General features: G+C 36.5%; 1 protein-coding gene across 4 annotated transcripts in view; it reads left to right on the forward strand.

The window, feature by feature from the left end:
• The window catches only part of MAGI3 (membrane associated guanylate kinase, WW and PDZ domain containing 3), a 237,506-nt gene that overhangs the window by 113,831 nt on the left and 95,869 nt on the right, over positions 1 to 27,806 (forward strand). For all 4 annotated transcript variants that reach the window (XM_041756277.1, XM_041756281.1, XM_041756278.1 and 1 more), the window contains one exon: positions 27,205 to 27,321. In XM_041756277.1, coding sequence (XP_041612211.1) covers positions 27,205 to 27,321 — 117 coding nt within the window. The remainder of the gene's footprint in view (positions 1 to 27,204; positions 27,322 to 27,806) is intronic.

Genomic DNA, 27,806 nt, shown 5'->3' on the forward strand with positions numbered 1-27,806 from the left:
TGTATTGTCTCTAAAGGGATCTTAGGGATCCCTGGGTGGCGCAGCGGTTTGGCGCCTGCCTTTGCCCCAGGGCGCGATCCTGGAGACCCGGGATCGAATCCCACATCAGGCTCCCGGTGCATGGAGCCTGCTTCTCCCTCCGCCTGTGTCTCTGCCTCTCTCTCTCTCTCTCTCTGTGACTATCATAAATAAATAAAAATAAATAAATAAATAAAAATAAAGGGATCTTAAATGTAGCCATTTTAATTTAAAAAGTAATTGAATTTAGAATGTTGTTTAATATTTGGTATGAAGTATACTTACACATCTAGGGGGGCTTGGGTGACTCAGTCAGTTAGGCGTCCGACTCTTGATTTTGGCTCAGGTCATGATCTTAGGGTCGTGAGATTGAGCTCCATGTAGGGTTCTACATTCAGTGTGGAGTCTGTTTGAGAAAGTCTTTCCCTCTACCCCTGCCCCCTGACTCTCTCTCTCCCTCTCTCATAAATAAATAAATAAATAAATAAATAAATCTTTTTTTAAAAAATGCTTATTTATCTTATTCAGTGAATGTCAATGCTTATTTATAAATTGAAATATATAATACAAGAGGCAGCTAATCATTGAATATATACTGTCTTTCAAATTTTATTTCTTTTGATGAATGAACAACAGTTTGTTCCCCCCCATTGCTATGAGCTACATATCATTTTAGGAGAAGGAAAACCGGGGAGGGGATTGATGATTTCTTTCTTTTTTTTTTTTTTTTGTATATTTTTTTTTATTGGAGTTCAATTTGCCAACATAGAGTATAACATCCAATGCTCATCCTGTCAAGTGCCCCCCTCCGTGCCTGTCACCCAGTCACCCCATGCCCCCACCCACCTCCTCTTCCACTACTCCTTGTTTGTTTCCCAGAATTAGAAGTCTCTCATGTTCTGTCACCCTCACTGATATTTCCCACTCATTTTGTCTCCTTTCCCCTTTCACTATTTTTTATATTCTCCAAATGAATGAGACCATATAATGTTTGTCCTTCTCCAATTGACTTACTTCAATCAGCATAATACCCTTTCCACAATAGACAAACTGTGGAAGGAGCATTGATGCTTTCTGACATCACTCTCATCCTGTCTCTGCAAACAGAAACAAAACCCTCAGGGATTTTTCTTTTAAAATGTAACCTTTGTGCTCCAGAAACCTGTTCTAGACATATTTCTTTTGGGGTTTATATGAACGTTTTGAGGGTGGGTTGAGATGGAAATGAGATTTCTTAAAATTTTTTTTTTTTTTTTTTATGATAGTTACAGAGAGAGAGAGAGAGAGAGGCAGAGACACAGGCAGAGGGAGAAGCAGGCTCCATGCACCGGGAGCCCGATGTGGGATTCGATCCCGGGTCTCCAGGATCGCGCCCTGGGCCAAAGGCAGGCGCCGAACCGCTGCACCACCCAGGGATCCCGGAAATGAGATTTCTTAAGAATAATTCCATTACTTTGGAGGCTTGAGACCTGGTTCATTGCTTAAAGTTTGATTGAATTTCTCATAATTAATTATCTTTTTGCTTCCTTATCCCATGAGGGAAGCGTATATTAACCACTGGATAGAAGTAATTATTGTAAAACACAGTCCAAAGTCAAAATCTTAATAGCTTCTATTAAATTCCTTTTTGTTATGACTTTTTATGGAAATGTGTTAAATGTTTGATAATGTTCATTATCCCCAAATAATTAGACTACTATCTGATACAGCACGCCTGTGTCAGGGGTCTCCAAAACCACTCACAGGTTCAGTGATTTGCTAGGAGGACTTACAGGACTCAGCATATAGTCCTACTTGTAGCTATGAATTACTTACTGCAGTAAGAAAAGGCACATGGCACAAAGTATGAAGAAACCAGGTTCATGCTCCCAGTGGAGTCACACAGGATGCCCTTCATTCTTCCAGCACTGAGTTATGACAACAGGTGTGAAACATTGTCTACCAGGGAAGCTCATTAGAGTGAGTGCCCAGTTTTTATAGGGGTTGGCACATAGGTATCCTCTGCCTAGCACGTACCAGAGTTCTAGGCTCCTAGAGGGAGAGCACATATTCAGCCTGAACCACATTCTTTTCACAAACAGGCCCAGTGAGACATTCTTATCTGGAAACAATGTGAATGCTCCAGAAAACCCAGAAAACCCACGTTCCCAGAGGCTAGCCTTCTTGCCAGCAGGCCTTTCTAAAGATAGCCATCTTAGGTCTGCTGTGGTAACTAGTTTCTGCACACGTGCTATATAACTTGAATGATTATGGGTGAAGTTTGTGTGTCACAATTATGATAGCTTTGGAAGATGATAATAAATTCATGCTTGTTTTATGGTAGCTAATATCTGTGGTTTGAAATAAATATAAACAGGGTCAGTTCAGACTTTAATACTTCAAGCATGTTAACTTTGGGATCTGATGGGTTATTTTTTTTAACAGAAATAAAAAACTGCATGTTACAAAATGATCACAGTATGAATGAATATACTGAGATTTTATTTTTCTCAATTCTTAATTTTGTAAGTTCTATAAACATACATAATAAAAACATTTGAGTGCATACCATGTACCTCTTCCTGCTTCAGAGACCAGGGGTATAAAAATGAACCAGACAGGGCTCCTTCCTTAAAGAAAGTTCATATTCTAGCAAAGGTGATAGATAGAAATGTAAACCATAAATGTTTATAAATTAACATAGGGGATGTTGTTTTGTTTATCAAACTATTTTAGAAAATGTTTTTAAATACACTTTCTTATGCCACTATTTAAGTGTCCATGTATTCTGTGGACACTACTATGTAATCTGATGGCTTTCATTTTTTGAAATGTCTTTAGTGTCTTGTTCAGATTTCTCAATTTTTGTGTTAATATGCAAGCTATGTTCAGATTTCTCCAGTAGTTCTAAAAATGTTCTCTGTAGCTTTTTTAGTTTTTTCTTTTCTTTCTCTCTCTTTTTGAAAATGTAGGATCCAAAGAAGAACCACATTTGCTTTACTTGTCTTGTCTCCAGTCTATTAATTTAGACTAATTTTCCTGCCTTTTTTTCTTTATCTGTTTATCCTTTCATGACATTGACATTTTTGAAGAGTCTAGGGCAATTGCTTTGTAAAATGGTCTTTTGAAAACTGCATATGGAGATTAAAAGATAGTAGACATTGTTAAACTTTGTTTTCTCTCTATAGACCACTTAATTATTACAGTTTAAAGTTTTGAGAAGTTAAATGACTAATGGAAGTAATCTGAACTATGTGGAAAATCAATAAAAATAAAATAAATGGGACACCTGGGTGGCTCAGCAGTTGAGCGTCTGCCTTAAATTTTTTTTAAAAAGAATAAAATGCAACAGAACTTAAAGCCTTTGTCAAATAAAACAACCTTCTTGGTCTAATCATTTTTTTTCTTCATAAATCTAACTTTATCTTCAGGAATATTCTAATCAAAACATTTATTATTTTATTTTTTTAAAAGGTTTTATTTATTTATTCATGAGGGACACAAAGAGAGAGAGGGAGAAGCAAGCTCCCTGTGGGGAGCCTGATGTGGGACTTGATCCCAGGATCACAACCTGAGTCGAAGGCCGATGCTCAACCATTGAGCCACCTAGGTGCCCCTTGTTATCATTATTGATTTGATATGTCATTGAGGGAGAAGAGCCAAGATTGATGCCTGAGTTTCTAGTTTGGCCTCTCCGGCAAATAATAATGCTTTTGGTATCAGAGGAAGTTGATGAATTCACATTTGGACTTACTGGTTTTGAGGAACTTTTGGGACACCCAGGTAAAGACATTTCAGTAGGCTGAAGAGTTTGGAAGTAGATATCATTTGGGGAATTATTAGAATATAGGTGATATGACACACCCCTCATCCCAAAGAAGAGCGTGAATAAAGAGGAAGGCATATAAAGACTGTGTTATCTCCAAGAATGTATTAGGTCAGAAGCCAAGGTATAAAACATGGTACCCTCCACTGGTTTATCAAAAGACTTTCAGCTTTCAGTACAACTTCATTTACAGGAACTTGGGCTTCAGAGGACACTGAGCTGAGGTCAGGTGGCATGTAGGCGAAAATTCTTCCTCCACTGCGAAAAGTTCCAAGCCTAGAGGAGTCAATTTGCTAACACAAGGAAGATGTAGCTGACTGCTGTTTTTTATCTGACTGAGGGAAATAAAAGATGTAAGACCAAGTTTCTAATTGTCAGAATATAGAGTGAGTTCTGAATTCTTTTTGTGAATTATGTGTTCTATTGAAATGCTTATTGCTAGGATTAGTTAACATTGTGTTTACTAAGAAATTTTTTTTTCAACTTCTTGTTAGGAAAATTTTCAAAACTATGAAAAACTTAAAACGATTATGACAGTGAACACCCATATAACCCACCTAGATTCTGTACTTTTCACCTGTCCTTAGCCAAACCGTTTCAAAGTCAATTGCAAATTTCCTGATACTTCATTCCTAAAAAATTGCTAACTATTCAGCATGTATTTCCTGTTGTAATAATACTGTTACCATACATAGGAATATTAACAGTAATTTCTTAATATTCCTTACTATTTGAGCCATATTTAGATTTCTCTGTTATCTCAATGTTTTGTAAAAATTTTTTTTCCTTCCTAAACAATTCATTCAAGGGTCACATGTTGCCTTTGGGTGTTATACCTCTTTAGTCTCTTTTATCCTAGAACATCTTCATACTTTTTCTGTTATTGTTTTGTTTTACAAGGCAGCATTGGCTTTTAAAGAAACCAGAATATTCTAAATTCTCTATTTGAGTGTTTCTTTGTAGTATCATTTATCTTGTTCCTCTATGCTTTAGAATTCCTGTAAACTGGAACATAAGTCTAACGGCTTGATTCTACTCAGATTAAAATTTTGGACAAGAATATGGGTACATTATAGCGGGTACTGTGAACTTCATGTTGTACCACATCAGGGAGATATCAGATTGTCAGATTATTAGCAATACTAAAGTCAATATTTTCTGTGTCATAATATACTCTTCCCCTCCAAAATTAGAAAGTAATTTGTGAGGTAATAATTTCACACCAAATGCCTTGATCTATTAATGATTCTTTCCTGAACCAATTATTTCATTGGTGATAGTGAACTCTATCATTTCTTTTGTGTCTGTTAGCTGATGTAAAGCACTTTTTCTCTTCTGCTAGAGATGAATGGCAGTTCTTTCCCCAAAAGGCAGAATAAATGCTTAATTCTTTACTTATGTGAAGTTTTGAGGACAGGGAATTTGTTATTATCTCCACCACTGGTTACCACATGAGCTCTTCCCCCCCGCCCCCCCCCGTTAGAGTACTTTATGGACTCAGATTTTTATTTATTCAATTTGTTATAAACAGTTACAACTGTTCTTTTTGATGTTCAAATTCTCTCAAGTGGCTGATGAAAGCCTCTCAAAGCTGGCTCATGTGCCTTTTTGACAGCCCTTCATTAGTTTTTTCCTTACTTTTCAGAAAAACATAATGAACTATGCTCACTTATATTTTCCCTGCCCTGGTTCTAGAACCAGTTGTTTCTCAAAGAGCCCTGGTTCCTTTTAATGGAGAAGGGTATTTAGAAAGCAAGATCTGAACATTAGAGATATTCATTGCTTCTGGGATGCCATTACCTCTAGTGGATATAATGAAGTTGTGTAGACGGACTACTTTTCTAGTTATGTTTAGATGTGCATGTGTATTTTTAAAGTCATGGCTTTATGTCGATACTTGTGCAGATTTAATATACCATAAGCCAATATGGTGTTTTCTGTCTTCCACTGAACATCTTGATTCCTAATAGCATTTACATAGCTACCTTTTTGTTTTATCTTATAGTGAAAATTAAATAGGTTAAAAATTATATGAACCAATATTAATTAATACAACTGTCATGGGAAATTTAATATTTCTTTGCAATTGTATTATCCTTAGAATATATCCCAGTATATATGTCAGAATACTATGTTCAAAAGTGACCTGAAATATTTTTTGTCTTCATGTGGTTTTGTTACCAACTTGATATGCAGTCAAGTTCATTTATTTACACTTGTTTTCAGTGTTAAGGTTTGCTGATTTAGATTTTTTACTCCATCTTATTCTCTTGAATGTATAAAACATTTGTATGGTTCAGAAGTCAGACTATATTAAAAAAGTATAGTTAGAATTTTGCTTCGGTTTTCTATCCCTACCCCCTACCCAGTTCTTTTACTGCTTCCATGGTAGATAACCATTTTTATTAATCTCTGGCTTAGCCCACCAGTGTTTCTCTTTGCTGTTATGTAACCAGAACTCTAACTGTCCCTATTTTTTTTCTTCCACGCTAGTTGTATCATTTTACACTCCATAGTGGCAAGCCTAGTGTGTTTGATGCCTGGAGCGGGTAATTTTTAGTACATGGCTCTTCTATATGATAAAATTATTTTCAGTAATAACTATGAAATAAAATGAACTGTATTTATAGAAACAAAATAGAAACAAATTATTTTCTTTTATTGAGCTTTTAAATATATAATCATGCTAGTAAAAGGAAATTAAAAATAAAATAAATGGTATATTAAAAAATGTTTACTGAAATATCTCTGCCAGAAAAATCATCTTAAATTTATATTATATTTGACTAAAAAAACCCTGCAGTTTTTCTTCTTTTGCAATATTGAGAGAAAATGACTGAATGGTCATGAACATTGATGTTATTTGGTCCACTAGTTTATAACCAGGCATTCAAATAAACATTGCCCTTTTGTTTTTTTCCAGTAACAGCAGTATCTTTTGTTGTCTCTCCTACCATTCTTCCAAATTTGATTCTTTTTTCCATGTAAATGTCCATTTCCTTACATTTTGTTGTCGTTTAGTTAATGACCTTAACCACAGTTTCTGTGCACTGTTCTTTATTTTTTATTTTTTTTTTTTTTGCACTGTTCTTTAAATAACTGTGTTTAAAGCTTTGTGTTTTACTATTCATTGTCTGAGGCTGAATCCAGCTGTCTGGAAATATTTTGGGGTCTGATGAACTCATCTAAAACTTCCTACCAGGAGAAAAACAGATAACCTAGAGAGAGAAATATCATACAGCTGTCTTTGTTTATTTGAAATATATTATTTCAGTGCAGGACTACGTAGTATATCACAGGGGCTTGAGACTGTGCTCAAGATTTTGAACCATTTCAAAATGCTACAAACTTAATTTCTGAAATGAGTATGTAGAATCGAGTCCATGTATATCTGAGGCTGTACTGGGAGTTCTCCAAATTAACTTGTGTATATAATTCAATGTCTAAGAAATAGTTAATAAAAATGTCTAATTTGAGTTTGCATAATGTTATTAGAACATAGCAGCAGCCACAACAATTATTTAGAATTAGGAACAACAAAAGGTTTTTTTAGGGAATATTTCATTGCTTATATTTTCTTTTCTTTTTTTTTTAAAGATTTATTTATTTATTTATTCATGAGAGACACAGAGCGAGCAAGCGACCGAGCGAGAGAGAGAGAGAGAGAGAGAGAGAGACAAAGAGAGAGGCAGAGACACAGGCAGAGGGAGAAGCAGGCTCCATGCAGGGAACCCGATGTGGGACTCGATCCTGGGTCTCCAGGATCACGCCCTGGGCTGAAGGCAGGCGCTAAACCGTTGAGCCACCCGGGCTGCCCTGCTTATATTTTCTTTAAAAATTACTGGCACATGATGTTAAGCAAGTCAACTTTAAGTTTTGGTTGTAAAATCTCTGTAGACAATGTTCTTTCTTATTGTGGGTACCTGGCATGGTGTATTTTCACCATCCCACTCTTGGTATGCCACTGCACCCGCCAACAATGTATAAAAATGCCTGTTTTTTCACAACCTCAGCAATGGTGTCGAGGGTTTCATCATTCTGATGGGTAAGAAATGATATCTCAGTGTTTTAATTAGCATTTATCTTGTAATGAGTGAAGTGAAATATCTTTTTTTTTTTATATCTTTCTAGAAGTTTAAAGATCATTGCATTTCTTTTTCTGCAGTCTAGTCATTTATTTCACCATATTTTTTCCTAGTGGCTTCCCCCCACCCTTTTCAACTTACAAAAAAATTCTATATTTAAACAGAACTTATATGGGGGGAGAAAGCAGGATACCATTTTAGACTAAATTCATCATGCTTATGGGAAACCTTAGTACATGACATGTTATTAATAGAAATCCCTGTTACCCCCTTTTAAGGTGACTGAGGCATATTGTGGTCCTCTTGAGGAACTAAAACAATCTCATACATATTAGTCTGGTAAATCCATACTGGCAGAGCAATGCTTTTCAAATTGGACTCTGTAGTCTTAATCCACTCTTGTACATGGAATTTGTTATAACATGTTTTTGAAGATAGAATTCTGTTTTTACAAAAATATTTAAGCCATTGCTATAGAGTTGTTATTTTAAGTTTTATAATACATATACCATTTTTCAATGACAGATAAAACGACTATGGCTAAAATAATTAGAAATCATTAATTTAACAAAAGCAATTAAATTGGTTTCTTCACCAGTTATTATCACATAAATATAGCATTACTGCTTACATATTATTCATTCTTTGATAAGAAAAATGATGCATTTCATTTTTATGGAGCCAAGTATGAATCTTTTTATATCTCAGTTTTTCATTAAATTTTATATTAAAAATATACACAGCTTCCCAGAAATAAAACTGAACATATTTTCATGTCTATAAATTCCCTTTCAGTCATTATTAATGTATATATTTTTGTCTTCATAGTTATTATTTTGTTTTTATTTAATTTTTCCTTTTTATTTATTTATGATAGTCACAGAGAGAGAGAGAGAGGCAGAGACACAGGCAGAGGGAGAAGCAGGCTCCATGCACTGGGAGCCTGATGTGGGATTCGATCCCGGGTCTCCAGGATCGCGCCCTGGGCCAAAGGCAGGCGCCAAACCGGTGCGCCACCCAGGGATCCCCTGTCTTCATAGTTATAAACAAAATATAGCTACATATTTGTGTTTGGCTTTTTCTAGTTTTGTAATTGTAAAAATAGTAACAACATTTAAGACAAAGACTTAAGGTACAGTCATTCAGTCTTATCACTAATGACTAATTTTTTTTTTTACCAATTTGTCTTATAAAGTATCAGCTAAAATAATCATATCTGACTCTTTGTAAAAGCCCTTGATAATTAGAATAATTTTCTTTTCAGTAGTGGTTTTTATCATCTGCTGATCCTTCTCTTAAATAGGGTAGATAGTATTTTCAAGAGCAGCAGAAGTGGGCTTGGTTTTAGTTTTAAATTTAAAGTTGAACAAAGTACCTCAGGTGAAATTTACTGAGGTTAAGGCACAAATGAATCAATCATATTATTTCTTGCAGAGTTTAGAAACATTAATTTCAATCATGTGTATTATCAAAGTGCCTCAAAGTGTTAGTAGCAAGGTGATATAATCATATGATACAGCTTTTTGGAGCCACTAAAAATTGAAGTTCGTCTTGAACTTACCATAGGCTTTTTCCAACCTAATTGTGATCAATTTATGTCTTTCTATAAAGGAATAATTTTTGACTTTCTGCTGTGAAAAATAAGATAGTTTGTGGCTTGCTGCTTGTATTTATTGGTTTTGTTACCTTGCTTAAGCTTCTTGTTTCTTCTTCATGTGTCACCTGTTTATTTTTTCATCACGATAGCAATATAATATAGCATTTTCCTACAGCAGCTCTAAATTATCAGGTTTTCTTTTACCTTCAGTCTTAGAGTTCTAGGTTTCTCCTTTCATTGTTCTCTGAAGAAAAGCTAGTTAGATGAAAAAAAAAATTTAACCAGCACCCCAGAACTCTGAAAGTTTCTTTGTTTTCAAGCAAATCACATCATGTCTTTCACTATGGACCTGTCATCTTAATCTCTCTCAATTTTGACTCTTTAAATATCTATTCTTTATTTTGGGAAGTTTGGAGACCCTTGCCTCCCCCCACAAACAAAAACTAAAAGAATTTAAATTTGTCTCTTTTTGATGCTACTGCTGTTGGTCTTTCTCTTGAGGCAGTGGTGAGCTTTTCTATTTCCAATCTCATTTCAAGTTTTCAGCTACACTTCTTGTTTATTAACTGTTCATTTCCTTTTCTCCTTCTGAGACTCCTGTAATTTGAGTTACAGCACTCTGCAAATTGCGAAGCATTCATTTCATTTCTTGGTTAATTTTTCAGGTTCAGTGTATGTTTCTTGAGTCAGCCTCCTAGCTCACCCATCCAATTTTCTGCTGCATTGATTCTTCTATTACTGCTTCCAATGCCAGTATTAATTGCTTTGTGGCTAAATTCATTCTATGCTGTCTCCATGCCCTCCAGCTATTCTCTTGTCTCTGAAGTCCCCATTGTTGCTGGAATGATCCATCTAAAACAATGGCTGTGCTGTTCCCCTAGTAAAACTTTTAGTGACTTCTTCACTACAGAATAATATTCCAACTCTTTATTATCCCAAGCAATGCCTTCTGTTATCTGAGCTTCCTACCTGTCTCACTAGTTTTATAATCAATTGCCATTCTGCTTTTCACCCTCATGGCACCGTGCATGTTCCTCCTCTGCCTGGAAGGCCTGCTGTGCTTTCTTTTCTATCCTCTCCATCCATACTCCCTGTCTAGATGAACTGTCTTTCCCATCAAACACAACTATTATTTTCTCTTGGCTATATACTCTCATGCACCTTATACCTGCTTCTTAGCTGAGTTTTCTAGTTATTTGTTTATCCTTGTCTGTGATACCATAACACCAGGGCAGGTACTACATTGATTTTTATAACCTCAACACTAGCACAGTGTTTGGTGTTTTGTTTTATTATACTCCTGTCTTTTGGTTTTATTTGCTTTAAGGAAGAGGCTGATAATCTCTATCATATCTTTCTATTTTTTTTCTTTCTTATGGGAAATATTTTTATTGTGGTCAGGCTATTTTTCTACTATTTTCTTGTATGTAATTTACTAATCCTTAGGATGTGGTCTATATAACTTGTCCTAAATCACATTATTATACTCAATCCCTGAGTTGGGGTTCAGAAACTAGTTCTGTGAGTGATGTGTTAAGCATTCAGTCACACTATTCATTTCAGTCATCAAATTACAGGCATAGGTCAACCAGGACTAACTCATCTAGCCTAATTGTTTGGTCTTAAGCCTGGGATGGTGTTCCAACTTTGAAAATGTGTTTCTAGTTATATAGCCCTAAAATTTGAAAGCCAGCTGTATTCAGCCAGGGTAATCTTCCTCTCCTGTTTTTATTGTTTACCTCCAAGATTATATTGTGCTCTAATTCTTAAACAGTAAAGAAAAAGGAAAAAAAAAAAAACACCTTTATAAAAGGAAAAAAAAAAAAACACCTTTATAGGTTTCTTGAAAATCTATAAAAAGATATGCTTTGGGAATTTTTTTTTTTAAAAAACCTCTCAAATAATATAGAAAATTACAAAGATGAGGGTAGAAATCACTTAACCTCTCACCATTCAGAGATGAGCACATTTTAGAACACATTTTTGCATACAGACACATAAAAAGCATGCACCTGTTTCATAAATGACACTTTGCACTGAATGCTGTTCAACGAGCTTCCTCTTTTTTACTCTGTAATATGGTGAGATTCCATTAGGCCTCAGTATTTGAAGATTGTGTTTCATCATTTACAGTTACCAGTTGCCTGTGGTTGGACATTTAAGTGCCTTGTAAATAGTGCTGTGATGAACACTCATCTTGCACATTTGTTTGTTTAGTGTGAAGAGAGCTTTCGTAGAGCTCTCCCATCAGAAGATGTGCAAATACATGGTAAAGATATTGCCATAATGCCTTTGAGAAAGGTTGAAGCAACTTACATCCCCATCAGTAGTGCATGAAACTTATTGCCCCACATCCCAACCAAGGCCACATTTTTGTTGGTTAATCCCTGCGAGCTCAAGAGTCTCAATTCACAGCTCTAAGTTCAGATGTCTTGGTATTTTCACATGATGTCTGCCTCACTAGCATCTCAAATAACATGCTCCAAATCATAACGTAATTTCTTGCTTCAATTCCTAAAACTGTTCCTTCCTCCTTCTACTTATTTTTTCATAATGGAACTCAAATTCACCTGATGATTCAAGTTAGAAACCTGAAGTGATCTTTTTTTGTTATCTCTTTTCCCCCTGACTCTTCTGTCTAGTAGATTGCCAAGACTTAGAGGTTCTATTCATAAATTCGCATAAATCCAAATATTAGGAGACCCAGAGTTAAGCTATCCTACGGTTTTTAAAAAGACTCTTTTAAAAAAAATATCCTTTGACTAGGCAGCATGAATCTAAACTTTGAGGGATAGAATCAAATTTCGATTTTTAATATCCAATTTAGTTATATATGTGTGTGTGTGTGTGTGTGTGTGTGTGTGTGTGTAAAATTTAGAGATATTTTCCCCACTATCTCATGTAAAAATCTTGTTCCAGCTCTTCAACATACATCTTGAGTATTTTGTCAACACTGGGATGAGTCATCCAACATGGCTTTCCAGGTCACTCTCTCTTCCCTTCCATCCAAGTTGCTTGAGATACTGTGTTTTTAAAACTGTGTATAATTCTGTCCCAGCCACAAGTACAATTAGAGCAGATTTTTTCCCCTCACTTTTTTTGTTGGCATATATTCATGATTTCATAACCTAAGCATGGACTGAGTCACTTTTTTCAAGTGATCATTGAAAGATTGCTTGACAGTAATGTCTACCACATGTGATTGTGAAGTAATACTCCAAGGAATAACCACTAAATCTTCTCACTTTATTTGCCTTCCTACCATCCCCCACCCCTCAGCAGTTGTGTCATATTATCTCTGGAAACAGTTGTTGGTTCAGACTAACATGTCTTTCCAGACAATAATTTGTTGTTGTTGTTGTTGTTTTTAATAAAACACTTTGTGGATAATTCTGTAATTGAAGACTTTGTACGGATCAAATATAAGACAACTTCTTCTTCTAAGGACCCTGTTTGGTATTGAAAAGCCCTTAATATATGTGGGTATATACAATGAATCTTAGATCCATCTGCTTTTTTTCCTTGCTTCTAAAGGAAAAAATCTAAATCATCTAAATCATCTAAATGAGAGATGATCTAAATCATCTCTCACCAAGACAGTGACTCTCATCTTTTAAGTGTCTGTGCCATAGCTGTTTTTGGCTCCTTCCCCGGTATATTCTCCAGTTCGTTTTTATTATGCCAGTCTGCTCTTGTTGTCTCTCTACTTAGAGCCCATCACTGCTATTTCTTGAGTAACTTTCATATGTCCCTGGGTTCCACTTGGCTTTTATCATTAGCACATGAACTCTCCAGCTTGATGGAGAAGTATCTAGCCTCTGTTTATAGCATCAGATGTCTGGTAAGGTACAGGGGGCTAGGGAGGGAGCAGAGCAAAGGGCAGCTACATTTTGGGAACTTTGTCACTGTTTCTCTCTGAACTTTTTGTCTCTTGCTCTTAGGAATGGGGAGCAGGAAGCTCATACACAGTTTGTTTTGGAGATCAGCATGTATCATTCCACTCAAAGTCACTCTGGTTTGCAGCTTTGAAGTAGGTTTGCCTGCTGCCTTTACGCCTCCCACTTAAGAACCTAGGACACCTGGGTGGCTCAGTGGTTGAGCAGCTGCCTTTGGCTCAGGTCGTGATCCGGGGTCCTGGGATCAAGTATGCATGTTTCCTACTTAGAGTCTGTAGAATGTGTCGGGCTTAGGAGGTAGAACACTGCATATCAGTTTCTGCTATTTTCTCAGCATGATCCAAATTGTTTTGTATCTTTAAAATTAATGTTGAATGGATAAAGAGTAACATTTTTCTTTTTTCTTTTTTAGATTTTGTTATAGAGCCTTATTTCTTTTTTATAGCTACATAGATTTCTATTGTAATGGAATACATAGCTTATTCAACCTTTTAAAAAAATTAATTCCAGTATAATTAATATACAGTGTTATATTAGCTTCAGGTTTACAACATAGTGTTTTTCCTTCTATTTTTGGTTTTTGTAAAAGTGTCTTATACTGCCAGTAGCCAAGAAAATTCTCTTTTAGTACTTGAAACTAAATTCAGGATTATCAAGGTAGAAAATGCCATGTAGTACTCTTGATTGTGGTTCTTAGAGTGCAGTTTCTTAGTTCCAACTGATGTTAGAATTTATAGAAATTCCATTTTGTCTTTTGGAATAGATTTATTTTTTGCCATTGGTTACTTTAGAAGTGTTGATTTATTTCTTCTTTCTTTCCTTCCCATCCTTTAATGGGGAATGGGAGGCTGGAGATCTTCTGACATTTTTATTTTCGTTGATGTTTTCTGGAAGGTCCTGATTCATTTAGCCTTACAGGTAGGGTGAGTAGGGGAAAGGATTTTTAGTGGAGAAATCTGAATGGGGGATATGCATAGAAGTAGCCATTTATCCCCAAAAACATTTCTTTGGAAGTTTGACATTTTTCATAACCATATTTTATAAGGATAACTTTAAAAATCTTTTAAAATATGTTACTGATTAAACAGGGATTAGAAATGAAAATGGAGAATAGTTAAATAATTTTATATAATGAATGCTGATTCTTGTTAGAGTCAGATCACTTTTGATGTATACTATAATTTGTAGAACCATCTACTTTAGAAAATTTCTAAGGATTAGTATAAATTCTCATATTTAAAACTGATCAGAGAAAAAGAGTCTATGAAATTGCTTCTTGAATAGTGATTAATTATATTTAGCATACTACCTGAACCCAGAGGTTCAGTTTGTTTACATAATGATGTATCTTAAAAATATAATGTGAATTCTCTAATAGCCATTGTTTTGGTCAGACCTCTAATCAAGTACATCTGTGTTCCTTTCAGCTGTCTCTATCAGCTGTTGTAATGAAACTTTAGTAACAGATCTTCTGCCTCAAGTCTTGGACAATCTGTTGAAGCACGTAACTTTGATTTTCAAAGACTACTGAACCCAGTTATTCTGTTTTCAGGGAAAATGACAGGGCACAATAGATGGCTTTGTACCCTCTTGTCAAAAGGATGAAGCATTAATACTGTGATTCAGATATTGGTATGCCAACCAAGCACTGGTTATCTCACATTATGACAGATTTGCTAATGATTCCTGACATGAGTGTCACAAAGAAAAAATTGTAAATAGCCACAGGATAGCACTTTACAAATACTGTTTTTCTTTATGTGCTAAATCTACATGATCCCATCAAATAAAAGCTTCATCCAAATAAAGGACCCACTTTTGATTATTTATTCCTTATTTTTTCCACTCTTGTTCTGCTAGGAAGTTTCATTTTACTTTGCTCTTTCTGATAAATGGCTTCTTAAGGGAAAATTGTGATTTTTGTCATGTCTTTTCTAGAGTGATAATTTCTGTCTTATTTTTCAAATGTAGATTTTAGTTCTGTAGTGTATCAATTGAGAGTTTCAGTTAAAAGCAAAATGGCTGCAGTTTAATCTAGCATGGTGAAAATAATACTTATTTTCTACTATATACCTCAATTTGTCTCTTTATTTATTTTGAGAGAGAGAGAGCATGCATATGCATGCACAAACATTGAGAGGCAAAGAGGGTTAGAGAGAGACAGGGAGATATAGAATCCTAAGTAGGCTCCACACCCAGTGCAGAGCCCAACAGGGGGCTTGATCTCAGGACCCTGAGGTCATGACCTGAACTGAAATCAAGAGCCCAATGCTTAGCTAACTGAGCCACGCAGGTGCCATGAGACGTTGAGATCTTAAAGAACGAGCGTTTAGATAAAAGCAGCTTTTAAATTAAAAACTTGAAAAATTATATTATTTAATGAACTGAGCTACCCAAGTGCCCCCAAAATAATACTTATTAAAAACAAATGATTAAAAGAAAACCTATACAACTAGTCTCAGCATTCACATAGAACTTTGGCATATTTTTTGTCATATTAGTCCACTGGGTCAGGCTTCCTTTTCCAGTAATGACCTTTGAAGGGCACAGTTTTTCAAAATACAATCTAGTTTCTAAAAGTTTTTTCTTGTTATAGTAATAGGTTTTCACTATAAAAAAATTTGCAAATACAAAAACTATGAGGAAAAGAGTTTTTAAAGAAAATGTTTGAAAAATTACCCAATAATTATATCCTACAGTAATACTGAGTATTTGTAAGTATTTAAATATGTGTTTGTCTTATGTATGTTTTTCATTTGCATATCCTGAGATTACTTCAGTTTGAGGTCCCAATGAATATTTTGTATTGTGACCTGCTTTTCTCATTTAAAATATATCTAGAGCATTTGACCACTTTGTTATAGTGAAGACATTATTTTTTTTTGAAGACTTTATTTTTTAATGCTGCTGCTTTATGAAAGGATTTCTTTGTCTTTGAGAATTACAGTAGAAATGTTTTTCTGAGATGGATTCCAGTTAAAAGTCTATCAGTATAGTAACCCCATTATTTAAAGTGCCAGTTTCGTGTGTTTAAGGGAAATATTTACTCAGCACTATGCTAGGCATTGTGAAGGGAGATGAACGAAGCATAGTTCTAACTTCACACAGGCCTAAGACCCAGTGAGGGAGGCTGCAGGGGGCCCCACTGCTCTGTAGCACAAACCAGCAAGGAGGAGAGATGAAAACGGAAGCTTCTTACTGCAGACTTCTCAGTTCCACTTGGGTCTTGGCTTCAAAGAGCAGGTGGACAAGTGGCCAGTGTGCAGACCTTTTCCCCTGACAGTATTTATATCTACACAACTCTGTGGGGTGCCAGGTAGAGTAGACACAAAACTGAAACCGGTAGGGGTAATAGCGGGAGGTAGAGGTTAGAAGGGTGGGGCAGGGTGTTAGCAGGACCGGTATAGTTGCCTCCAGAGTAAGAACCTACAAAGATACAATGGGCACCAACTCTTTTTCTATATAATTCAGAGCCCTGGCCGTGCTTCAGAGTTGGTTTTGTTTTGTTTTAAAGAAATGATTGTTATTTGCAAATACATCCTACACTGAAATACTTGCTTTATTTAAACCAATAAAAACCATCAAAACTTTTTTAAAAGCTTGATAATGTGTTTTACTTATACATAATTTGAATATAATGAAGCCATTTGAGTGCTGTATTAACATTGAATTCTACATGTAATAAGCAGTGTTAGGCATCCAGGAATGAATATATTTAGTTTGATACAGTTCAGAGATTTTGCAGATGTATAATCTACCTAAACCAAATAATTGCTTCTTTAGCTATGGTCTCAGTTCTGGAGGTAGGGAAGGAAGAAAAGAAGGAAAGAAAGGGAGGAAACAAAAGAAAGCCTTTCTTGGGTGTACAGAGAAAGAGCCAGGTAAGCAGCAACAGACTTGATAGTGATGTAGGACTCAGGGTGAAGATGAAATCTGACTCATGTATTTATGACGGCTGCTTCCAGGCACCAGTGGAGAATGGACACTCCCATTTTAACAGTATACTGTTGCCATAAATTTGTAATATAGGCAAAAAATGTGACCTGTGACAGGAAAGACAAATATTATGTGTTCTCTTATTTGTGGAATCTAAGAAAGCCAAACTCATAGAAATAGTAGAATGGTGGTTGCCAGGGACTGTGGGTGTATAAATGTATCAAATCGTCACATCATACACCTTAAACTCACTTGTGTTACGCGTCAATACTATCTCGATAAAGTTGGCTAAACATTACACTCAGTGTGACCTCCATGAGCCGGAGGCTTTCTCCTGAACAGTCAGGTGGCAGCAGTATTCTGCAGAAGGTGGCAACATTGCGTGATTGCTTCAGTCTGGATTTCTTCAAGCTGGGATTCAGAGTACTGGACACCGACTAGTTGCAAAAACTGAAATGGCTCAAGGGATTCTAAAGTATTTAGTGCTTTTCAGATTTAGGACTGAGTAAGAATTTAATTATATAAATTATTTTTAAAATTCATTAAGTTCCTTCCTACTTGCCTGTAATGACAGAGACACAGACGTTTATGTAGATATGGGTCTTCCAACTTTATGACTGTGAATGTTAGAGATAGAAGACAGAACAGAAATAAGGACACAGCATTTGAGGTATGCAATATAGAGGTGGCCAGTAAGAACATATCCAGGGTTGTTGGCCTAAAGCAATTATTAAGGGCCTTGGTGTCAGATGTAAGTTGTTGATGTTCTCATTATTGTGAGGTGCTAGTCAACCCTCTGGTCCCTACAACTCTTGTCTCAGCTTGTGGGAACAATTGCCCACTCTCTAAGAACCAGATACACTGGATTTCTCTCCCTTCCTGTAAGCAGTGTTCTTTCGTCCCTCAAGTTAAGTGTATTTGCATGTCCCGTTCCCTCAAATCCCCAACCCTGTCCCCTACCCTTTTTTTGGCCCAGCCAGCTCCTGTTTATCCTTCATGTTTCAACTACAGTGTAACTAACTTAGTGACTGTCTTCCCAGACCTCCCAAACTAAAGATCTAGATCATAGACTCCCACAGTGCTCTATACTAATCTTTCCTAACGCTCCAGTGTTTGAAACATCTTCTTCAGTGTTCATCTTCCCTGCAAGGTCTGTGTTTCATTTGGGTACACTCTCACTCACTGCTGTACCTGCAAGCTCCTGCTACTTGGGACTTGGTACATACTCATTTACACAGTAGCTGCAGCTGCTGCAAACGGTAGGGTCTTGTCTTTTTTTTTTTTTTTTTAGATTCTACTTATTTATTCATGAGAGACACCGAGCAAGGCAGAGATACAGGCAGAGGGAGAAGCAGGCTCCCTGTGAGGAGCCTGATGCAGGACTCCATCCCAGGATCACAACCTGAGTCGAAGGCAGATGCTCAACCATTGAGCCACCCAAGTGCCCCTTGTTATCATTATTGATTTGATATGTCATTGAGGGAGAAGAGCCAAGATTGATTCTTACATCTCCTCCCCTTCACCCCCCCTAGAAAAAGCAGAAGGCTTTGGGATGTTTTTTCCTGCTTGGACTTGTTAACCTCAGTGTTGCCAGAACACAATAGATATGAATGGTTAATTTAGCCTTATTTTATATTTGCAGGATAGCCAGATACCATTTTGTGAATACATTTAAAAAATTAATAAACAGGGCAGCCCTGGTGGCGCAGCGGTTTGGTGCCGCCTGCAGCCTGGGGTGTGATCCTGGAGACCCGGGATCGAGTCCCACATCGGGCTACCTGCATGGAGCCTGCTTCTCCTTCTGCCTGTGTCTCTGCCTCTCTCTCGCTCTCTCTGAATGAATAAATAAATAAGTCTTTAAAAAAATTAATAAAGAACAAAATTTAAGGAATTAGCATATAAACTATAATTAAACCTACTTTTAAAGACTTACAGAGCTTGCTGCTTCAATGAAAATGTATTTTAGTTATTTTGATGGCCAAAATAAAATCAGTTTCATTGTTTAAGAAACACAGGACAAAGTTGTAATATAGACTATTAAAAAGTAGTGTATCATCTGAGTAGTGAATATTCTCTTCTAAAATTTCATGTATTCGAAGATGAAGAGGGTCAAATGAAAAATTAAAATACAAAATTAAACTGTCACTCTGTGTGCTAGATACTAAAACTAAATCTGTTAAAACAAACCGTGGCCTGGCCCTCAGCTGACAAACTTGTATGTTTAATAACTGTATAAGATAATTTTAGAGGTGCCTGGGTGGCTCAGTCATTTTGGCATCTACCTTCAGCCCAGACCATGGTCTTGGGGTCCTGGGACGGAGTCCTGCTCAGTGGGGAGTCTATTTCTTCTCCCTCTCCCACCCACTCGTATGCTCTCGCTCTGTCAAATAAATAATATTTTTAAATGAGATAATTTTGAATAACTTCTGTGTCATAGATTTTATTTTACTGTGAAATGTGTAGATTGATTTTTCTAGAAAAGTCTTGTTCAAATACCATTTATAGTTTCACAAACAGACTACCATTTGATATATTTTGTTTTGGGGCATCCTATCTTAACCAAGAAGCCAATTTGGAGTTAAACTTCTGTATATCTTTTTACCACTTTTACATAGCTTTCTGTTACTACTATAGAGTCAGGGGATGGAAGAAGCAAGGAAATACACTGCTAAGTCTAATGGGAAAGAACTAATGAGTAATGTTCATTGTGTTGGGAAAGTCACTAGACTATCATATAGTCTCCATACTAAGGAAGAAAACTAGGACATGGTTATGCCCATACTTTTTGCCTTTGAGGAAAACAGATTTTTAAAAGTTTATAGCATTTCTAGATATGGATCTAAGACTGGAGATTTCCTTTTCTTTTTTATTTTTTTCTTTAAAGACTTTATTTATTTCTTCATGAGCTAGACATACAGAGATAGGGGGTGGGGGCAGAGGGAGAAGCAGGCTCCCTGTGGGGAACCTGATGCAGGACTCAATCCTAGGACTCCAGGATCCTGACCTGGGCCAAAGACAGATACTCAACCACTGAGCCACCCAGGAATCCTGAGGCTGGAGATTTCTAAAAGAAAAGTTATGTGAGGAAGTTGTTTCCTCAGAATACTCTGAGCTGCTCATGTTTTTAAAAAGATGTGTATGATTGACAAATGGAACGAGCACATAATCACATTTAACAGAGTTACTAGACTACTAGACTGTAAGAAATGAGCATTTAGGAATTTTCTTCTCTACAGGCCAACAATCAAAAGGAGCTAAGATACTTCAGGGAGCAAAAAATGCTTTTCAGGTTGTATCTGGAGCAAAAGCAACAGGGAAGGAAGAGGTAGGCTTACTTTTGGAAGATGTTGTTAATGTTAGATGTTTGTAGGCAGAAATCAGACATATACTTTGCTTCCATAATCTTGAACTAGCAGAATTACTTTTCCAACAGTAAAAGGAAAACAAACAGCCCCAAGCGGAGGAAATTCAATATTTAAAAAATGAGAAGATAGTAAAAGTTTCATTCACTTTAAATGAATTTTTATTTTCAAAACTCAACTGAATTGCCTCCCAGAAATTGAATGAACTCAAGATTTAATCTCAGAGCTATTGTCACTATTCTTTATGAAATCATGGAGAATATGGAAAGTACCAGGAGACTAAAGAGAGACAAATGTTCCAGTTTCCAAAAAGGCATGAAGTAGATTTGAAAATTCACATCTGCTTCCTTAACTTGAAACTGGCAAAATTTGAAGAGATTGAAAAAATATAAAATGTTTTAAGGGTGTAGAAAAGAATGGGATGACCACTATGAATCAGTGTGAATTTGTAAGAACAAGATATGCTAAACTCATCTCGCTTTTCCCTCCAATTTTATAATTGCTACTGGATTAGAGAATATAGTAAAGTCACGTACTATCTTGACTTTAGGAAGTGATTGGCAAAGTGTCCTGAATGATCCTTATAGAAAAGGGAGTGGAATATTGACAGTCAGATTGGTTTATAGCTGCTTGCATGGCCACTCCCATGCTTGTGTGCCATAGGTTTTATCTGACTAATAACCAGTGTCTCTACACATGGATTCCTCAAACAGAACTGCTAGCAAATATTAATTTACATATATTCAGAAAGTATGGATTTGTAGTTATGGTTTTCTTTTTAACTAAGAATTCGTATGTTGAAACTTGAGCATCTGGATTTATTCATATAATTGAGATTTCAGTTACAAACTTTTCCCCCAGTGGAGCTGTATTTATAAATATATAGATCTATTTTATGTTTCATAAATAAACCTATAAATCACTTAGAAGTCAGGGAATAATCTTAGCACTTAAAGCAAAGGCTGGGGCAGCCCCTGTGGTGCAGCGGTTTGGCGCCGCCTGCAGCCTGGGGTGTGATCCTGGAGGCCCGGGATCGAGTCCCATGTCGGGCTCCCTGCATGGAGCCTGCTTCTCCCTCTGCCTGTGTCTCTGTCTCTGTCTCTCTCTCTCTCTGTCTCTATGAATAAATAAATAAAAATCTTTAAAAAAAATAAAGCAAAGGCTGGCTGGGTAGGAATGCTAAATTATGAAGAATCTTTTCCTCTTCCTTGTTTAGCAACAACTGCATTAACCCCAAGTAAATATTTTTCATACCCTTTAAATGTCAAATTTCTGTGAAACTATGCCTAAATAAAAGGCTGACGTTTATATACAACTTGATAATACAGATACACTCAGATGTGTTTTTGTGAATTAATGTTTCTGTTGGCCTTCTAGCAATTCCGCAGTATCTGCCTACTCAGGATATTTGTACTTTTTTTTTTTTTTAAACAAATTCCCTGGAATCCTATTTAAGAGGGAACCATAATATTCTGTTCCCTTACAGAAGGTCTTTGGTTTCTTGAGGCAAGGAAATCCACGATGACTACTATATCCAAAATATTTTACTATTAATTATTAATCTGAAAGAGTGCCAACCTGTATAAGTTGTTAATCTTTTATAATTGACATTTCACTGATAATTTGTAATAGTTTGTTTTCAACCTTGAAGGTTTTTGAATGACCTGCACATTTTAAATAAAATATCGTATTTATGAAATTATCCCTCACCCTTTTCTTGGCAACTGTTCATCTCAGTGTTGTATCCAGAACCCCAGCAGGGGTTGCAGGTGGTAACTGAGAGTGAGTGCAGTTCCAGCTCTGATAATCCTAGATGTGATGCCTTAACTCTAGTTCTTTCTCCTTTAACTGGCCTCTCAGTCTTAAGATCTTGTAGGCCCTTGGCAGAAAATGAGGTGTTTTAACTTCATTTCCACCAGAGGAAACCCCTTTATACTGTAACTTGTGATCTGTGTTTTGTATTATGGCTTTGTCTTTATATCTGATTTAATGGCTGTTATTTTAATTGAATTAAAATCCAATCCCAGTTCTTAGCATTTTATAGTTCCCTCTGTGGGCTATACCATATCTTTTTTTTTTTTTTTAAGATTATCTTTATTTATTCGTGAGAGACACAGAGAGAGAGAGAGAGGCAGAGACACAGACAGAGGGAGAAGCAGGCTGCATGCAGGGAGACCGATGCGGGACTCCATACCGGAGCTCCAGGATCACGCTCTGGCCCAAAGGTAGACGCTTAACCGCTGAGCCAACCCAGGTGTCATAGGGTATATGACCATATCGTAAAGTTTCAAATTTAAAAACAAAATCTTGAGTTAAAGTAAAAGTACTATATTATTTTAAATGAAAAAAAAAAGATGGATTCTCTATCTATTCAAAAACTCTAAATGTCCACAAATGTCACTAAAATTTTTAAGCACCTATATAGCAATCTATCAAAGCTTTTGTATAATATTTATTATAAAACACTTGCAACACACCTAATTTTTAAAATATTTAATAAATTCATTTTGGGACATGTTTTATTCAATAAGAAATGAGACTACAGTAATTTTTTAAAATTTAAATTCAATTTAATTGACATATACTCTGTTATTAGTTTCAGGGATAGAATTTATGATTCATCAGTTGCATATAACACCCAGTGCTCATTATATCAAGTGCCTTCCTTAATGCCCATTACCCAGTTACCCCTGTCCCCCTCCCTGCACATCCCCTCCAGCATCCCTCATTTTTTTTCTAGAGTAAAAAGTTTCTTATGGTTTGCCTCCCTCTCTTTTTTTTAATAAATTTATTTTTTATTGGAGTTCAATTTGTCGACATGCAGAATAACACCCAGTGCTTATCCTGTCAAGTGCCCACCTCAGTGCCCGTCACCCAGTCACCACCCCCCCCCCGCCCACCTCCCCTTCCACCACCCCTAGTTTGTTTCCCAGAGTTAGTAGTCTTTCATGTTCTGTCTCCCTTTCTGATATTTCCCACTTATTTTTTCTCCTTTCCCCTTTATTCATCTTACTTTATTTTTCCTTCCTTTCCCCTATGTTCATCTTGTTTTGTTTCTTAAACTCCACATATGAGTGAAATCATGATATTTGTCTTTTTTCTGACTAGCCTATTTTGCTTAGCTTAATACCCTTGAGTTCTCTCCATGTCATTGCAAAAGGCAAGATTTCATTCTTCTTGATGGCTGAGTAATTCCATTATATGTATATACTACGTCTTCTTTATCCATTATCTGTCAATGGACTTCTGGGCTCTTTGCATAGTTTGGCTGTTGTGGACATTGCTGCTATAAACATTGGGGTGCACATGCCCCTTTGAGTCACTATGTTTGTATCCTTTGTTTTTTTTTAATATTCTTTTTTTTTAAAGATTTTATTTATTTATTCATGAGAGAAGAGAGAGAGAGAGAGAGAGAGAGAGAGAGAGAGAGAGACGGAGACACAGGCAGAGGGAGAAGCAGGCTCCATGCAGGGAGCCCGATGTGGGACTGGATCCTGGGTCTCCAGGATCACACCCTGGGCTGAAGGCAGGCGCAAAACCGCTGCGCCACCCAGGGATCCCTGTTTGTATCCTTTGGATAAAAATACCTAGTAGTGCCGTTGCTGGGTCATAGGGTATTTCTATTTTTAACTTTTTGAGGAACCGCCATACTGCTTTCTAGAGTGGCTGCACCAGCTTGCATTCCCACCAGCAGTGTAAGAGGGTTTGTCTCTCTGCATCCTCACCAATATCTGTCGTTTCCTGAGTTGTTAACTTCAGCCATTCTGACTGATGTGAGGTGGTATCTTATTGTGGTTTTGATTTGCATTTCTCTGATGCTGAGTGATATTGAGCATTTTTTCATGTGTCTGCTAAGCCATTTGTATGTCTTCTTTGGAGAAATGTGTGTTCAAGTCTTCTGCCCATTTCTTGACTGGATTATTTGTTTTTTCAGTGTTGAGTTTGATAAGTTCCGTATAGATCTTGGATACCAGCCCTTTATCTGATAAGTCATTTGCAAACATCTCCCATTCTTTAGGTTGCCTTTTAGTTTTTTTGGCTGTTTCCTTTGCTGTGTGAAAGCTTTCTTTTTTTTTTCTTTTCTTTTCTTTTTTTTTTTTAAGATTTTATTTATTTATTCATGAGAGACACAGAGAGAGGCAGAGACACAGGCAGAGGGAGAAGTAGGCTCCATGCCGGGAGCCCGACATGGGACTCCATGACGTGGGACTCCATCACAGGTCTCCAGGATCACACCCTGGGCTGAAGGTGGTGCTATACTGCTGAGCCACCCAGGCTGCCCGTTTGAAAGCTTTCTATCCTGATGAAGTCCCCATAGTTCATTTTTGCTTTTGCTTTTGCTTTTGTTTCTCTTGCCTTTAGAAGTGTGTCCAGCAAGAAGTTGTTGTGGACGAGGTCAAAAAGGTGGCTGCCTGTGTTCTCCTACAGTATTTTCATGGATTCCTCTCTCACAGTTAGGTCTTTCATCCATTTTGAGTTTATTTTTGTGTATGGTGTAAGTGGTCCAGGTTCATTCTTCTGCATGTGGCTGTCCAATTTTCCTAACACCACTTGTTGAAGACACCATCTTTTTTTCCAGTGGATATTCTTTCCTGCTTTGTCAAAGATTAGTTGACCATAGAGTTGAGGGTCCATTTCTGGGTTCTTGAGACTGTACAATATTGATTATGAATTAGGTTTTTTTCCACCAAGCAGTGAGCAAGCACTGTTATAAAAATAAGAAATGGCATAATATGATTCCATCTAAATGGAACTCGGGTTGGTAAAGCCCCTTAAATGCCTGGCAGAAACCACTTCTGCAACCAGTATTTTTCTGTTTATCCCTGTAAATATCTTTCAGGCTCTCTTCTTTGATCACAGAGGGGTCCCCCTTCCTCAGCATCTATTTTTGGCAAGGTAAAACAAACTTTTTTAGTTTGTTTATTAGTTTAGGATCTGAATGTTATCTTTAAACTTGAGCAGCACCCTGGTTTCCTGCTTGTATTAACACCTTCTCATTTGGTTCTGCTTGTTTATACCTGTGAGAAAAGACCAAAAAGAGAGGATTAGAAATGTTACATTATGGAATAACAGTTAAAAGAATGAAGTGATCTATAGTAAGATCTGTTTTGGCTTCTCCAACCTTGTCACAAGCTGTTGCAAATAAAACAAAGAATATATTTTAATCACCTAGTCATTTCTTACTGGATACAGTAATCCATTATATTTTAACATTGTCCTTTTGTAATCGTGGTGAACTCATATATAATGAACAGTGTTCAGACTGCTTTGGTTTCATTTTAAGTTCAACCTTTACTATAAATTCACTGCTATCAGATTTCTATAATCTTTCATTTTTCTACTTGCCATTTCTTTGAGATTTCTAGTAGTCCTGTTTTTATCTCCCATTTTCCCCACGAGTAAGGAAAAAAAAAAAATTTCATTCTCTTATTTAATCACATTGCATCTAGGAGTCAAGTGAGTGGACAGGAAATGCCTGTTCAGGCTTTGAGGTAGGGCCCATCTGGCCTTTTTGAAGATCAGAAATCTGGCCACTGTGGGTAGAAGAAGCATGGCTAGTTGGGGGTTAGTGAATGGGTTTGGGTCAGAGATGGTCAAAGCTAGAACATGTGGAAGTTTGGATTTTATCCCAAGCGCAATAAAAGGTCATGGGTGGGGAAGGGCACTAAAGAGAGTGGGGATTATCTGGTTTATATTATATTTGTGCAGAAATATGGCTTTTGTGCAAATGGTGGGAGCAGGAAGGAGGCAAGAATGAATGCAGGGAGACAGATTAGAAGGCTGTTGCAGAATTCTAAAAGGGAAATGATGGTGGTTTAGGATTAGGGTGGAGGCTCTGGAAAAGGAGAAAAGTGGACATGGGACATGTGTTGGGAGTAGAACTGACAAAAGGTGCTAATGGATTGAATCTGGGGGATAGAAGTGAAAAGGAGATAACAGAAACTTCTGATGACTTCTAGTTTGGGGGTTTGTTCCCCTGGGTCAGTGGTGCTATTATTTGCTAAGACAAGGAAAACCAGGGCAGAGGAAAAATTGGGGGAGGATGGATTTAAGAGTTCTGCTTTGGCTACCTGAAAGTCAAATAGGTGCTTATTTGACTTACAAATATACCTGCAATTTTATGAAACAGTTTGATGGCTTTGGAGCCTGGTGGACATAGGCCAGGAATGGAGACTTGATAAGAACCTAGGAGTTATCGGTACATAGATGGTATTTAAAACCGTAGGTGGAAATTATCTTGGGTATTTGTCATATTCTTTGATCTGTACCTTGTCCATCCCTACTCTTGTAAAATTATGCCCACATCATTTATTTTAGGTATATATTATTAATTATAGTACTATAATAATTTGCTTTTAGTAAGACAGTGTTGTTTTTAGTAAAACACTCTGATTTCTTTTTTCTGTCTATAGCCAAATGGATTAAGTGTATTCAAGTCACTAACATCACTTTTTATTGGAGATCTAACAGTTACATGTTCTGTCTTCTGTGTTTTTTTCTGTAGGCAAAGTCATTAATAAAGATTTGCGACATTACCTGAGTCTTCAGTTTCAGAAGGGATCAATTGACCACAAATTGCAGCAAGTAATCAGAGATAACCTCTACTTGAGAACCATTCCATGTAAGTATGAGTTGGAATAAAGAAAAGGAGGCCAATATATTCTTATTTAACTAATCAAACGTAGAAATAACTTAATTGAGTATTTCATATCAAATTGGGAAGACTCAGTTGGGGCACCAGAATAAAACAAAAATTGGATAAGGAGAAGAGTTTTCCAAGGACATGCAGGGCTTTTGTTTTTAAAGTAGAAAAACTAGGAGATTTTGTTGTTATCTTTAAAAACAGACATTAGACTTTAAGAGTTTAAGAATATATATGTACATTCTGCTAAGTAGGTTTTCTTCTATAAATCAGTTCCAAATGTTTATTTGGTAAAAGTTTTTTTTTCTCTCAGTGCCAAACATTTTTTGTATTAATTTTTAAGACATTACTAATTTTAAGTGCTCCTTCCCCAAAAGAAAAAAGGAGAAAATGCAGTACCTTCTTTGTAGTAATCTATGTTGAATCTTTATCTAGATGTTTGTGTATCTGTTCCAGTCTCCGTA

The sequence above is a fragment of the Vulpes lagopus genome, chromosome 5 (genome assembly GCF_018345385.1).
Source record: "Vulpes lagopus strain Blue_001 chromosome 5, ASM1834538v1, whole genome shotgun sequence".
NCBI lineage: Eukaryota > Metazoa > Chordata > Mammalia > Carnivora > Canidae > Vulpes > Vulpes lagopus.